This window comes from Chiloscyllium plagiosum, chromosome 24, assembly GCF_004010195.1.
Source record: "Chiloscyllium plagiosum isolate BGI_BamShark_2017 chromosome 24, ASM401019v2, whole genome shotgun sequence".
NCBI lineage: Eukaryota > Metazoa > Chordata > Chondrichthyes > Orectolobiformes > Hemiscylliidae > Chiloscyllium > Chiloscyllium plagiosum.
In genome coordinates, this window is record NC_057733.1 from 36,495,574 (window position 1) to 36,511,529 (window position 15,956).

Genomic DNA, 15,956 nt, shown 5'->3' on the forward strand with positions numbered 1-15,956 from the left:
CTGAACCCAATAGGAAGGAGACCAGAATTGCACACAATATTCCAACAGTGGCCTAACCAATGTCCTGCACAGCCGCAACATGACATCCCAACACCTGTACTCAATACTCTGACCAATAAAGGAAAGCATACCAAACGCCTTCTTCACCATCCTATCTACCTCCAGAGCTTTCAAAGAGCTATGAACCTGCACTTCAAGGTCTCTTCGTTCAGCAACACTCCCTAGTACTTTACCATTAAGTGTATAAGTCCTGCTAAGATTTGCTTTCCCAAAATGCAGCACCTCACATTTATCTAGATTAAACTCCATCTGCCACTTCTCAGCCTATTGGGATCTTAATCAGATGGGCCATTGTAATCTTGAGGTAACCTTCTTCGCTGTCCACTACACCTCCAATTTTGGCGTCATCTGCAAAATTACCAATTATACCTCTTATGCTCACATCCAAATCATTTATATAAATGTCGAAAAGTAGTGAACACAGCACCGATCCTTGTGGCACTCCACTGGTCACAGGCCTCCCCTCTGAAAAACTACCCTCCACCACCATCCTCTGTCTTCTACCTTTGAGCCAGTTCTGTAACCAAAATGGCGAGTCCTCCCTGTATTCCATGAGATCTAACCTTGATAACCAGTCTCCCATGGGGAACCTTGTCGAACGCCTTACTGAAGTCCACATAGATCATATCTACCGCTCCTTCCTCATCAACTCTCTGTTACTTCCTCAAAGAACTCAATCAAGTTTGTGAGACATGATTTCCCATGCACAAAGCCATATTGACCATCCCTAATCAGTCCTTGCCTTTCCAAATAAATGTACATTCTTTCACTCAGGATTCCCTCCAACAACTTGACCACCACCGACGTCAGGCTCACTGGTCTACAGCTCCCTGGCTTGTCCTTACCACCTTTGTGCCACCGTGCCGCCCCAACCACTGTGCCACCGTGCCGCCCAGTCCTTGCCTTTCCAAATAAATGTACATCCTTTCACTCAGGATTCCCTCCAACAACTTGACCACCACCGACGTCAGGCTCACTGGTCTACAGCTCCCTGGCTTGTCCTTACCACCTTTCTTAAACAGTGGTACCACATTAGCCAACCTCCAGTCTTCTGGCACTTCACCTGTGATATTGTTTTTCATTGCTATACGGATTGAATTTCAAAACAGGAAGGTTCTGCTGCAATTGTACAAGATGTTGGTGAGGTCGCACCTGGAGTATCATGCACTGTTCTGGTCTCCTTGCTTGAGGAAGAATATACTGGCTTTGGGAGGTGGTGCAGAGGAGGTTCACCAGGTTGATTCTGGGGTTAATGCGGTTACCCCACGAGGGGAGGTTGAGCTGTCTGGGACTATACTCGCTAGAATTTAGAAGAATAGAGAGGATCTTATAGAAACATATACATTTATGAAAGGGATAGATAAGATAGAGGAAGTGAAGTTGTTTTTGCTGGTGGATGAGACTAATACTAGGGGACATGGCCTCAAGGTTCAGAGGAGTGGATTTAGGACAGAGATGAGGAGGAACTGCTTTTCCAAGACAGTAGTGAATCAATGGAACTCTCTACAAAGGAAGGAATAGAGGCAGCTTCACTACATATATTCAAGACATAGGTGGATGGGTTTTTGTAAAATTGAGGGTTATGGGGATAATGCAGGTAGGAGGTGCTGAGACGATGGATAGATTAGCCATGACCTTAATGAATGGTGGAGCAGGCTCGATAGGCCTCTATTACTGCTTCTATTACTAGGATATTAAAAACTGTGTGTCAGCAAAAGAGAAATCTCGATGTGCAATTCAAGGTAAAAATTAAGATCTGATTCCTTATAGATGACTTATAATTTTATAATTTAGCATGGAGGTAAACATTCACCTATATTGGAGACCATAAAAGGTATTGCTTTTGGGTAAAAATGGTAAAACCTTCCACAAGAAATGTTCCTTAACAGCAGTAGCTAAATCCAGATAATCGCATAGAATGGAAGTGAATTTAAATGCATCAAATCACTTCACACAATCCTATTACCTAAACATCGTGACCATGGTACAGTTAAATGTTTAATCCTGTTTCAAGGACACAGTGTTTGCAATATTCAAATTTCCATTTTTAAATATATACTGTTTGTCCTGGTTGTCAGTTATGTTTGATGAACTAAAAATTACCTATAAAATCCAGTTACATTTAGTTTTTTTTCCTACGATCAGCTAGAAGTAACTGAATTGGGATATAAATATGATAAACTGTTCTTTTGTGTGAGCAGCCTACACTTCTGGCCAAACTGCAGTGGTTATGGATTTATCAGGATTCATCTGAACTTTACAGTATGCCCAGTCTGTTTTAGTTAATGAGTTCGAAAACATTTCCAATTTACATTATAAAGGGAAATGTTCCAACAGAATTTCATAATCCATCCTGCAAAGGGCTAAAGCATGTCATAGGTCATAAAATAATACGATGAATATTTCTCATGTTCGCATGTAATTATTTTAAAATTTTCATTGGGGCATGAAGCTTGTAAAATAAATGGGTGAATGCTTCCATTAAAACAGGAAAGGAATTTCATACACTTGACCAAGATATGTTGATTTGCAACAGTTAAATCTCAAAGCTAAAGCATAAAAATTCAAGAGTACATGCACAAAGTTTGATTATTAAGAAATGGCTGTATTGCAAAGGGAAAGAAAATACAAATGTTGCCTGCATTTGAGGGCCACTTCAAAACATTATTTGAGGATTTTATTGTTTCAAAGCATGTCATCTTAGTTTTATCCATCAGTCAGTGTTTTGATACCAAACTAAAATTTTTCAGTCCATTTTTCAAGGTCCATTATGGAACAACTCTGTGTTTCAAGTACTTCAGCATGGTCTCTCATGTGAAATTAGCCCAACTGAATCAGACATCTAGGCACATTCAATGGAATACAACTTCTGCAAAACTCGGCATCCAAGTATGAACAGATGTCTAATGGATAGATTACATAGACAAGATATTGGAGAGTTTGATAATCAGAGAAAGCATAATAAGAATAATTTTTTGAAATACTTATCACAGAACCCATGTCACAAGGTCATGACAGCATTTACTTTTTGTATGTAACATATAAACTCATGATTCCTCTTCAATCCTGACATTTCATGACATTTCTATTCTCAAGGTTTTGAAAAACGACAAAGTAATCTCTGGCCACTTCCCTGCATTCCAAACTTACTTCCAAATCTGTTTACCTCCAAAACTCCTCTTCCCCTTAAGGTGTTTAAAACTGCATTTTCAGCTTGCTACTGCCTACACTTTGGCTTGCCATTTAATACATTCCTTGTGTACCTATTAGTTACTTAATCACATTTGATATCCCCATTTCTAGTAACCTCTTTTCTCCTCTCTCCCATTCTGGTTATAACCCCTGCATAGACCCAATTTCAAATTCAAGTCCAAAGTCCTGACTAACCTATTATTGCTCCCGATCTTCCAGTGGCTCCAATTTAGAAATTTCAATCTCATGTTTCAATTTCTTATTATTTGCTCTGTTTCAGTAACCTGCACCAGCTCTGCAACCTTCAGAATAATGCATTCTTCAGACTCTGAGCTCTTTCTTCCTTTATCTTCTTCTCTTTCGTTTCACCTTTGAAGTCTAAGACCTACACTCATGAATTCTCTATCTCTGTACCATTATCTCAAAAGGCCCACATAAAATCCACTCTTCTGACCAAGCTTTTGGGCCTATTCTAATATTTCCTTGAAATCATGCCCATTTTTGTCTGATTATGTTTCTGTTTAGTATCTTGGAACATGTTCCTGTGTTAAAGATGCAAACTGCTGTTGGTGAGAGTTTTCTTCAACAAATGGCACCATGAACTCAAGTTATTGGGTAACTTCACTCATATTTTGTTCTGCTATAATGCACATTTCATTAACTCAAATTGACTATAATGCAACTATCAAATCGGGGATAAAGTTTCTAAATGCAAACTTTTAAAATGTGTGCTGGCTGTAATGCAATTACATCACCAACACTTTAAGCACTATTTCTAAAACGCGTTTTTTCTATAAAATAGGATTGCACAAGAATGCAACCAATGCATAATAGAATAACTACCTGTAAAATTCTTCAGTCTATCACACAGTTGTCATTGCATTCTGAAAGCTTAAGGTTAAATATACAATCGATCACTTAGTGTTTATGGCTCTTTTAAAAGAGCATACAAACTACACTCTTAAAATTGCACGTCTGTGAGACATCTTAAATATAACTCGAACAGTAGCTTGCTAATTTTTTAAAAGTCCTGCGGTATCAGGGAACATGAAAAATACATTTCATAAGAATGAAGACGACAATTCTATCTTTTGATTTTATCAACCCGTTATCTTTTTGCTTTTCCAAATATTGGTACTAATAAAATGTCTACTTTCTGATCAATTATTGGTACTTTGAATATTTTGATTTGAACTCTGCTCACCTCTATCTATTTCTGTAGGTCAAGTGCAATGGCTTCAACACTAGAGGGCACTGTACATTAACCTTGGCTAAGAGAAATTAAAGACAAGTTCAGTAGCATTAAGTGGTCATGAAATACTCAAATATTTATTTTACAATTTCAGTACACAGGCTTGAACTTAAAGGTCAAATTATTTTACACAGTCTCTCAATTCACCACTGTTATATTAAATCTATAACCTGAGACTCCAGCGCTTACCCCTACCTTATAACACTTTGCTCACACACAAACTTTCTGGCCTCTAAATGGAAAATCTCATGAAACGGCTTTACAAAAAAGGCAGCAACTAATTAACAGAAAAAGAACAAAAATGGTAAATCTTAAGCAGATGTTGTTCAAAGGCTAATTTAAAATCCTTTATATTAACACATCCATTAGATTTTCAGTAGTTGTGAAATCTGATATTTCCTCGATAAGCTGCTCACCTATATCCATGTAACCATCATGAGTACTTCCTACTGCCTGCTTTTTGCTATAGCATTTTCATAACACAGTAAAGCACAGGCAAACAATCAAGCAAGTTCTTTCAGCAAAGTGAATCTGCCAATATTTGTAGTAACTAGTAAAATCCTAACTCAAATATGTTTGATGGGAATTAATTTATGCATGCCTACAAATAAAGAGCATACAAACTGGCAATTCTCTTTGTAAATTAGTAAATGCTACTTAAATATATAACTTTATCACAATAAACATCAGAAGAATACTGAAATGAGTGGCTCAAAAGAACCCAATATTTTGAGCATGGAAAGTCAACTCAAAGTCTTCCTTAGAAAAAGAAATATAGTTTCATACTGCACATCATAAATTCTACATTTAAGATCCACTGAAAACAGAAAGTTTAGAAAAGCTTTGATATTTTAAACAGACTATTTATTATTAAAATAGGATAGAGAAGGTTGTTAAATGATTTGTCACATAGAATGATGTGGCAGTCTTAAGTGGCTTTTCTGTAAACGCCTCAAACCATAATTTAAATTAAGTAAAGAATAAACATCTTCAATCTGAAAATCTTTCCAAACAGCTTCATTGGTCCTGCAACCTGAATAAGGTCAATAAACGTCAATGCAAAACTCTATCAATACATTTTTCTGTGCTGCAAATCAGGAGGTAGAGGTGCTGGTGTTGGACTTGGGTGGACAAAGTCAGATGTCACGCCACACCAGCTTATAGTCCCTTCTGAAAAAGTGTCACTGGACGCAAAACATTAATTCTGATTTCTCTTAACAGATGCTGTCAGATCTGCTGAGTTTTTCTAGCAACTTGTTTTTGATTAGCCCAACAGGTTTATTGAAATCACAAGCATTTGGAATGCTGCTTGTTCATCAGAATAAATGGAGGAAAGTGCACAGGCCCAGAATTTATATGCAGAGAGATAATGGCAAGATGTTACCAGGGACTTCAATGTTGTGGTCATTTTGGAGACATAAACAGAACAGGGACAGGAGTGGTTGTTGCAGGTTCCGGGATTTATATGTTTCAGTAAGAACAGAGAAAATGGTAAAAGAGGAGGAGGCGTGGTATTGTTAATCAAGGACAGTATTATGGTAGCAGAAAGGACATTTGAGGACTCATCTACTGAGGGAGTATGGGCTGAGGTTAGAAACAGGAAAGGAGAGGTCATCTTGTTGGGAGTTTTCTGTAGGCCTCTAAATTGTTTCAGAGATGTAGAGGATAGGATAGCAAAGACAATTCTGGATAGGAGAGAGAGTAACAGGAGTAGTTGTTATGGGGGACTTTAACTTTCCAAATATTGGCGGGAAATATTATAGTTAGAGTACTTTAGATGGGTCAGTTTTTGTCCAATGTGTGCGGGATGGTTTCCTGGCACAGTATGTAGACAATCTAACAAGGGGCGAGGTCACATTGGATTTGGCACTGGGTAATGAACCTGACCAGGTATTAGATTTGGAAGTAGTTGAGCACTTTGGTGATAGCAACCACAATTCAATTACGTTTACTTTAGCAATGGAAAGGGATAGGTACATAACGCAGGAAAAGAGTTATAGCTGGGGGAAAGACAATTATGATAGAATCAGGCAAGATTTAGGATGCATAGGATGAGGAAGGAAACTACAGGGGATGGGCACAATTGAAATGTGGAGCGTGACAGCAAGGAGGAAGTGGATGAGCAAAGTAGCTGTGATTTACTAAAGAAGTTAAATCTCTTGTCAAGGGGAAGACGATGGCTTATGTGAGAATGAGACGTAAAGACTGAGTTAGGGCACTTGAGAGTTGCACGTTAGCCAGGAAAGACTGAAAGATAGAGCTAAAAAGAGCCAGAAAGGGACATGGGAAGTCGTTGGTAAATAGGATCAAGGAAAACCCTAAAGCTTTCTATAGGTATATCAGATAAAAAACAATGACTAGAGAAAGATTAGGGCGAATCAAGGAAAGTAGTGGGAAGTTGTGTGTGGAGTCAGAAGAGATGGGGAAGCACGAAATGAATTTTTTTGTTAGTATTCACACTGGGAAAAGACAATATTGTAGAGGAGAATACTGAGATACAAGCTACTAGACTAGATGGGAATGAAGTTCACAAGGAGGTGTTAGAAATTCTGTAAATATGAAAATAGATAAGTCCCCTGGGTCAGATCGGATTTATCCTAGGATTCTCTGAGAAGCCAGGGAGGAGATTGCAGAGCCTTTGGTTTTGATCTTTATGTCGTCACTGTCTACAGGAATAATGCCAGAAGACTGGAGGATAGCAAATGTTGTTCCCTTGTTAAAAGGGGAGTATAGACAATCCTAGTAATTGTAGACCAGTGAGCCTTACTTGGTTGTGGAAAGTGTTATGTGAGATAGGATTTATAATCATCTAGAAAGGAATTCATTGATTAGGGATAGTCAACACGATTTTGTGAAGGGTAGGTTGTGCCTCACAAACCTTATTGAGTTGTTTGAGATGGTGACCAAACAGGTGGATGAGGATAAAGCAGTTGATGTGGTGTATATGGATTTCAGTAAAGCGTTTGATAAGGTTCCCCCTGGTAGGCTATTGCACAAAATACGGAGGCATGGGATTGAGGGTAACTTAATGGTTTGGATTAGAAATTGGTTTGCTGAAAGAAGACAGAGTGATGGTTGATGGGAAATGTTCATCCTGGAGTTCAGTTACGAGTGGTGTACCACAAGGATCTGTTTTGGGTCCACTGCTGTTTGTCACTTTTATAAATGACCTAGATGAGGGCATAAAAAGGATGGGTTAGTAAACTGTGCGGATGACACTAAGGTCAGTGGAGCTGTGGTTAATGCTGAAGCATGTTGCAGGTTACAGAGGGACATAGATAAGCTGCAGAGCTGGCAAATGGAGTTTAATGTGGAAAAGTGCGAGGTGATTCACTTTGGAAGGAGAAACAGGAATGCAGAGCACTGGGCTAATGGTAAGATTCTTGGTAGTGTACATGAGCAGAGGGATCTCTGTGTCCATGTACATAGATCCTGAAAGTTGCCACTCAGGTTGATAGGGTTGTTAAGAAGGCATACGGTGTGTTAACTTCTATTTGAAGAGGGATTGGGTTTTGGAGCCACGAGGTCATGCTGCAGTTGTACAAAACTCTGGTATGGCCACATTTGGAGTATTACGGACAGTTCTGGTCACTGCATTACAGGAAGGATGTGGAAGCTTTGGAAAGGGTTCAGAGGAGATTTACTAGGATGTTGCTTGGTATGGAGGGAGGTTCTTACGAGGAAAGGTTGAGGGACTTGAGGTTATTTTCATTAGAAAGAAGAAGGTTGAGAGGGGACTTAATTGAGACATAAGATAATAAGAGGGTTAGATAGGGTGGACAATGAGAGCCTTTTTGCTCGGATGGTGATTGCTAGCACGAGGGGACATCACTTTAAATTGAGGGTTATAGTTATAGGACAGATGTCAGATGTAGTTTCTTTACTCAGAGAGTAGTAGGGTTGTGGAACACTGCCTGCAACAGTAATAGATTCACCAACTTTAAGGGCATTTAAATGGTCATTGGATAAACATATGAATGAAAATGGAATAGTGTCGGATAGAGAGAGTCTTCAGATTGGTTCCACAGGTCGTCACAACATTGAGGGCCGAAGGGCCTGTACTGCGCTGTATGATTCCAGGTGATTAAGAGAGTCAAAAGTGAAGTACAAATAGTGAGAGTGAAGTGTTGTCTGGCTGAGTAATACACCTTTGCAAGTGACCAGAAGTACAAACAGTGAGTGTAAAGTCACTTGCTAGTCAGCCGATGACACTTTACTCACGCCATTTGACATTTTTGATCACCTGCAAAGACTTGTCACTTGGCCTGTCGACACTCCACTCACTATTTGTACTTATCTTTTGACATTCTTCATCAGCTGAAATGATCTTGCTGTTATCTCTCTGCATATAAATTCTGAGCTAGTGTGCTGCTCTTCACTTCACTTGATGAAGGAGCAATACTCTGACAAGTTGTAATTTCAAATACAGAGAAACCTCGATTATCCAAAGGACACGGGCAGGGGGTATTTCATTCAGTTACTCGAATTCCGAACAACATAGCTTAGCTGAGCACGTGGGACCTTGTGATCTTGCCAGATAATCCAATATTGGGATAATCGAGGTTCCTGTAAACCTGTTGGATTATAACCTGGTGTCGTGTGACTTCTGCAAATCATGAAAAGAGAAAAGTTGCATTTCGTGGAATTAGAAAATAAACTAAAACTTGTTGATACCATTGACACATAACAGGAGAAGAGGTTAACTCTGCTTTGAGAAACATATTTCTGTCTCTTATGGTGAATTTAAGTTGAGATTAATATTAATTAACAATATTTTTTCGAGCATTAAAGTTCTGCATTGATGGCACTGTTGAACAAAAGCTAAAAAACAGGTTGATTTAGTAAGTGCTTTTGTTTAAAAAAAAATGTGAGTCTTCCCTTCAGATTTGAGTTTTGGACCATTGAACCACCAAAAGAAAAGACAATCTCATTTGGCAAGAAGATAATACAGATACCCTCCAGTTTTTATTTAGTGCAGCAGTTGTCTTCCACAATGTACAACCTTGCTGGTTATCATGATTTTCTCTGTGGTGAGTGATGTTACTCCCAATTTATGGTTGTTGGCTAACCTCTAAAGAGAAAAGAAACTCAGTATCCAATCCAAAAATTGGTTAAACATTGGATGCAATTGCAAGTTTTACTATTTTTAACTTCAGTTTGCAATTCAGTTGTTCAGCAGAATCAACACATTAAAGTGTGAAACTTGTTTAAATCTGAACCATTAACAGCAGTTCAACTTTATGTACCATACCTGGGTGGTGTTCTCCAAGACCTCGCAGCACATCGGATGGATGAACACAAACATTGTTCTTCGAGTAAATAATTTCGCCATCCAAAATTCTGGAGGATCCACTTGACTGATTAAAGGTCAGGAGGTCAGAGGCTTTTGAAGATGCACGCCGCAGAAGCTGACCCAGAGACATCTCCAAGAATTTCTTTCCATCATCTGAAGTCTTCAGCCTAGTTCAAAGCAAAAATATAATTTCTTAAAAACCAAATTAAAACCCTGCTGAAGGATAATAACTCCAGCTCCTTGAAGAAGTTGCTGGATCCAGCTATCCCTTCCACCCCATTTGTTCTACTTAAACCATGACAATATGACCAATATCATCAAATCATATCTTGGTCAGTCCCCTTTCTTGTTAGCAAATTCTCTTCCAACCGGTATCTCACTTCCGCCACTCTTCATGTTTTATGATTAAATTTGTTGTTCTCTACGACCTCTCAATCTGATTCTCATCAAACAAATCACTCATCAACCTTACTTTCAGGTTTCCTGACATAGTTCACAGTTCCTTCACCTCAACTACTATACTCCTCCTTTTCTGCAGCCACATCATGTTCCGCCAAATCAACTCCACAGTCATCTAGCTGGATAAGGTTGCTCTCTCCTGCTTCCATTCATATTTGTATAATCAAAGTAAGTGAATCGTCTGCAATGGCTTCACTTTCACTCTCCCATACCATTATTTTAGGTGTCCTCCAAGGCTGTATCCTTGCCTGCAGCTATTTCACATGTCCATGTTTTGTCTTCAGCATCCATTTGCATACTGCAGATTTCACAAGTACACTGGTGACAGCCAAGTTTAACATACCAGTACCAGTCCAAACTCTCCCTTACCTCTAAAATTGTCACACTGCTTTTGTAAAATCCAGTATTGCAGGAGAAATCTCTTCCAAATATATTTTGGGAAAACTAAAGCCGCTACTTTCAGTAACCTCGACAAATTCCATTCCTGTCCCCGATTCTATCTCTGACCCCAGCAATTAGCTGATGCTGAACTGCACCCTGCAAGTCACATTTGACAACACATGAACTTCTGACCACATGCTCATCATCAAGACGACCTATTCCTACCTCTGTCAACTCTCGATGAACTTATTTCAACGCTTCTGAAATTTGCATCCATGTCTTTGTATCCTCCAGTCTTAACTTTTTCTGTGTTTTCTTGGTCAACCTTTCAAATTGCATCTGACATGAATTCTAGGTCATCTAAAATTCTGATGTTAAGGAATACTTATCTCAACCTCCAATTGTTGATCTACACTAATGTCTAATATAGCCATGTCTGAATTGTAAATTCTCATCTTTGCTTTCAATTTCTTCTTTGGCCTCATCTCTTTTTTTCTCTGTAGCTTTTGCTAACCTTTCAAAATCTTTGTGCTCAATCACTTCTAGAATCTGTCAACTTTAATTTGCAGCTACATGTTAGATACCAAGGTTCTAAGCTCTGGAACTCAGTGTCTAAGCATCTCTCCCTCTCTCCTCCTCTAGGATATGCCTTAAAGCATACTTTTCACCAAAACCTTTTGACCATCTAACCTATGATTTTCCAAACTTCACTGCAACCAAGTACCTGCGTCACATAATTGCAAGATTTTGCTGTTGTTGACTAAGTGGAATCTTCCTGTAGCCCATTGCCACGGCTTACAAAACTAATCGGCAAATTACTGAAAAATGGGATTAAAATAGTTTTTTTTTCTTTCTTTACTGGCACAGACTCAACAGGCCAAAGGGCCTTGTCCTGTGCTGTAGACCTCTATGACTCTTAGGACCCTCGCCTTCTTAAGGGAAGTGGGGAGCAGAACAGGCAGATTTAGAGTGGATAATATAACCTATTATAGGTCAAAAAAGAAAAGAGAATGGAAAAAAGAAATACATGGAAGAAACATATTATGAAGACTCGAATGTTTAAAAACATGCATTAAAAGTTTGGATCCTTTTGGAATTCAAATCAGAGAAGAGATTTTTAAAATTCTTTTGTGGGATTGTGGGCATCACTGATAGGGCAGCATTTATTGCCTGCCCCTAGTTGCCCTTGAGAAGGTGGTGGTGAGCTGCCTTCTTGAACTGCTGCAGTCCAATTGTTGTGGATTGATCCACAATATCATTCAGGAGGGAATTTCAGGACCTTGACCTGGTGACAATGAAGGAAACAGTGAAGTATTTCCAAGATGTTGAGTGGTTGGGAGGGGAACTTGCAGATGGTGGCGTTTCCATCTATCTGCTGCCCTTGTCATTGAAGTGGTTGCAGATTTTGAAGGTGCTATCAGAGGATCTTTGGTGAATTTCTGCAGTGTACCTTGTAGATAGTGTACACTACTTCAACTCAACGTCAGTATGGAGGGAGTGGATGTTTGTGGATGGGATGCCAATCAAGCAGACTGCTTTGTCCTAGATGGTATCAAACTTCTCGACTGTTGCTGGAGTTGCACAGATCCAGACAAATGGTGGGTATTCCATCACACTCCATACTTGTGCCACGTAGATGATAGACAGACTTTAATGAGTCGGGAAGTAAGTTACTTGCCGCAGTCTTCCTTGCCCCTGACCTGCTCTTGTAGCCACTGTACTTATGTCGCGAGTCCAGTTGAGTTTCTGGTCAATAGAAGCTCCACCGAATTCACCCACGATCAACATCCTTAATGATAACACCATTGATGTCAAGGGGTGGTAGTTAGATTGTTTCTTTTGGTGATGGTCAATGCCTGGGTATTTGTGTGGCATGAATGTTACTTGCCACTTGTCAGCCCAAGCATGGATATTGTCCAGATCTTGATGCATTTGAATATGGACTTCTTCAGTATTTGAGTTGCAAGTACTGCTGAACATTGTGCACTTCTCGCCAAATATCCCCACTTCTGATCTTGTGATGGAGGGAAGGTCATTGATGAAGCAGCTGAAGATGGTTGGGCCTAGGATACTATCCTGAGGAACTCCTATAGAGATGTCCTGGAACTGAATAATGTTTTGTTGTGAAGTAATGTGATGTTACATCAAAAATATTCATGAATTCCAAACGAAAAGCAACTCTCATTGCATAAATGTGACCATTTTTTTATTTGCCAATCTGAAATGAACAGCAAATCTGAGCCACCTGAGCAGGCCCTCAGATTCAGCAACTCTGAAGGACAACTGACTAATGTGATGTGAGATTATCAAATATAGGACAAGTCTGTGCAGTCAATAACAGGATATATATATTTACAATGGTAGCCTGATTCATGAGATGAATGGTTGAACAGCAGGGCACAAAGTATTGCTTGGTTTGGTTCAGGACCCCATTCTGGTATAGGAGTCTCTGCTGCACAGACGAAGGGGCTGAATTGAGAAAGTGTAGGATTCACTGACCTCTGTTTTTTTGGGGCCTCTTTTCAAGTAACTGAGCATTCCTTTTCTTTTTGCCACTTGCAACACTATTCGGACAGTCAGCCTCTAGGTGGTTTTGGCCACTAAATATCCAATTGTCTGACATTCATGTCTACCATATTCAAATTTCACTTGCAATGGTCCCTATAGCAGCAGTATGACTGTCCTTGTCATAGGAGAAGGCGAGGACTGCAGATGTTGGAGATCAGAGTTAAGTGTGTGGTGCTGGCAAAGCACAGCAGGTCAGGTAGCATTCGAGGAGCAGGAAAGTCAATGTTTTAGGTAAGAGCCCTTCATCAGGAATGAGGCTTGTGAGCTGAGGGGGTAGAGAGGTAAATGGGAGGGGAGTGGGTCTGGGAGTGGGGGGGGTGCGATAGGTAGATGGAGGTGAGGGTAATGGTGATAGGTCGAAGAGGAGGGTGGAGCGGATAGATGGGAAGGAAAATGGACAGGTAGGACAGGTCATGAGGGCGATGCCGAGTTGGAAAGTTGGAAGCGGGATAAGGTGGAGGGTGGGAAAATGAGGAAACTAGCAAAGTCCACATTGATACCGTAATGATGCCCTAGTCACAACTCAGTGGCCAGTTCACAGTACAGAAGATCTTTAGGTATACAGTTGTCATTCAATACCTAGTGGTGGCTGAGCCTTCACAGGAATTAGCTTTGTGATGACTGATGGATTTAGCACATGCAAGGACCTCTTAGTTGGTTCCATCATGAGATTTTGAGGATATGGTTGAAACTATAAATGTGAAAACTGTTCAGCTTTTTCTCCTGATAAGCTTATTTGGCCCAGTTCTTACTATTATGAAGGATTACAAAGAGGATACAGGTTTGTTAGTCTTGAAGTTTGATGTTCTCCATCAGGCTTCTGTTAGACTACATTCTCTTACTCACCTGTACATAACTGCAGTTATTGCATGTATTGATTTCTTTTTAAAAACTTGTTGGACATGAGCATCAATGCCTGGGCCAGCATTTATTGCCACTCCATAGTTACACTTGAGAAGGTGGTGATAAGATGATTTCTTGAACTGCTGCAGTCCAAGTGCTCTAGGTAGACCCACAATGCTGTTAGGGAGGCAGCTCCAGGATTTTGATCCTGCAACACTGAAGGAACATGATACAGTTCCAAGTCTGGATGGTGAACGGCTTGGAATGAAACTTGTCAGTGACAGAGTTCCTCTATCGTTTTAGATGGTATTGGTCATGCACTCAAAATGTGCGGTCTAAGAATCTTTGGTGAAATTTGCACTACATCTTGTATGTGGTCGGTACTTGGTTATGACAGAATGCCATATCAAAGGCTATTGTGGAAAATAAAAGCTCATGGTATAGGGAGCATCATATTGGCATGGATAGAAGAGTGGCTGGTTAACAGGAAATGGAGACTAGGCATGAATGTATCTTTTTCAGCTTGGCAAGATGCAATGAGTGATGTGCCACAGGGATCAGCGCTGGGAGCTCAATGGTTTACAAGTTATTCAACAACTTGGATGAACGAATGGAAGATTTACTGACGTCACATAGACAAGAAGTTTCGAACAAGAGACTACAAAAAGATATTGATAAGTGACTGGGCAAAGATCTGGCAAATGGAGCATTATGTGGAAAAAATGTGAAATTGTCCATTTTGGATGGAAGGATTTGAGAAAAGCATACTATCTAAATGGCAAGAGAATGTAGAGTTGAGATACAAAGGGATCTTGATGTTCTAGCCCACAAATAGCAAAAGACTATATGCAGGTGCAAAAAGTAATTAAGGAAGTTAATGGAATGTGATCATTTATTACAAGGGGAACTGAATACAAAAGAACAAAGATTATCCTCCAATTTTACAGGCACTGGTGAGTATGTCTTGAGCACTGGGCACAGCACTGGTCACCTTATTTAAAAATGGCTTTAAGTACACTGGAAGCAGTTCAGAGAAGTTTACCAGACTAAGACCTGGACTGGGTGGGTTGTCTCATGATTGCACAGGCTCAGCTTCTATCTGCTGGAGCTTAAGAGTCATGAAAGAGGTGACTTGTTTGAAACATAAGATCCTAAGCTTCTTAACAGATTGAATGTGGAGAGAATGTCTCCTCTTCTTAGGAGGAAACATAATCACTGTTTAAAAATTAAAGGAATCACCCATTGAAAAGGGATGATACAAAATTCTTTCTTTACAGTGGGTTATGATGCTTTGGAAATCTCTTCTTGAAAAAGGCATTGGAAGCAGGGATTGATAGATTCTGCTTTGTCAGAGTAGGCAGATATGTGGATTTGAGGTTATAATCAGATCAGACATTATCTTATTAAATTGGGGAGCAGGCTTGAAGGGCCTGTTTTTATGGCCTTGCCTGGTTTGATCTACACATCACTTCATACTAACAGCAATGCGGTGGACTCTTAACTGAATGGAATAGAAACCTACCAGTTGTCCCAAACCACTAAAAAAAAACACAAAAAAATAAAGCAACATGGAACTAGGCATCAGAAATTACAATGGCAGAGCTCGTCCTGTTGACCTGCAAAATCCTCCTTACAAACATTCTGGGTTTCTGTTAAATTGGGAGAGCTCTTCCTATCTAGATAAGTAATAGTGTGGCAGTCTTACTCACAGAACCATACTTGATAAGTCAATATCCCAGACACCAGTCCCTACATTTTTACATATATCCTATCTAACCTTTAGCCTGGTATAGGCGGCAGCACCTTGGAATACATCAGCAGGGAATTGTCCTCGGGGTCTTACATATTGACTCTGGACCCCCATGTAGCCTCATGACATCAGGTCAAACATGGGTTAGGGAACCTCCT

The 15,956-nt window shown here is 39.8% G+C and overlaps 1 protein-coding gene across 4 annotated transcripts in view; it reads right to left on the reverse strand.

The window, feature by feature from the left end:
• Positions 1-15,956, reverse strand: part of tbc1d16 (TBC1 domain family, member 16) — a 134,757-nt gene that overhangs the window by 98,347 nt on the left and 20,454 nt on the right. For 3 of the 4 annotated variants that reach the window (XM_043714802.1, XM_043714800.1, XM_043714801.1), the window contains one exon: positions 9,756-9,964. In XM_043714802.1, the coding sequence (XP_043570737.1) occupies positions 9,756-9,927 (172 nt within the window). In that variant the 5' untranslated portion in view covers positions 9,928-9,964. Of the gene's footprint in view, positions 1-4,456; positions 4,524-9,755; positions 9,965-15,956 lie in introns of those variants that run through there. The other variant, XM_043714803.1, reaches the window with a different exon arrangement.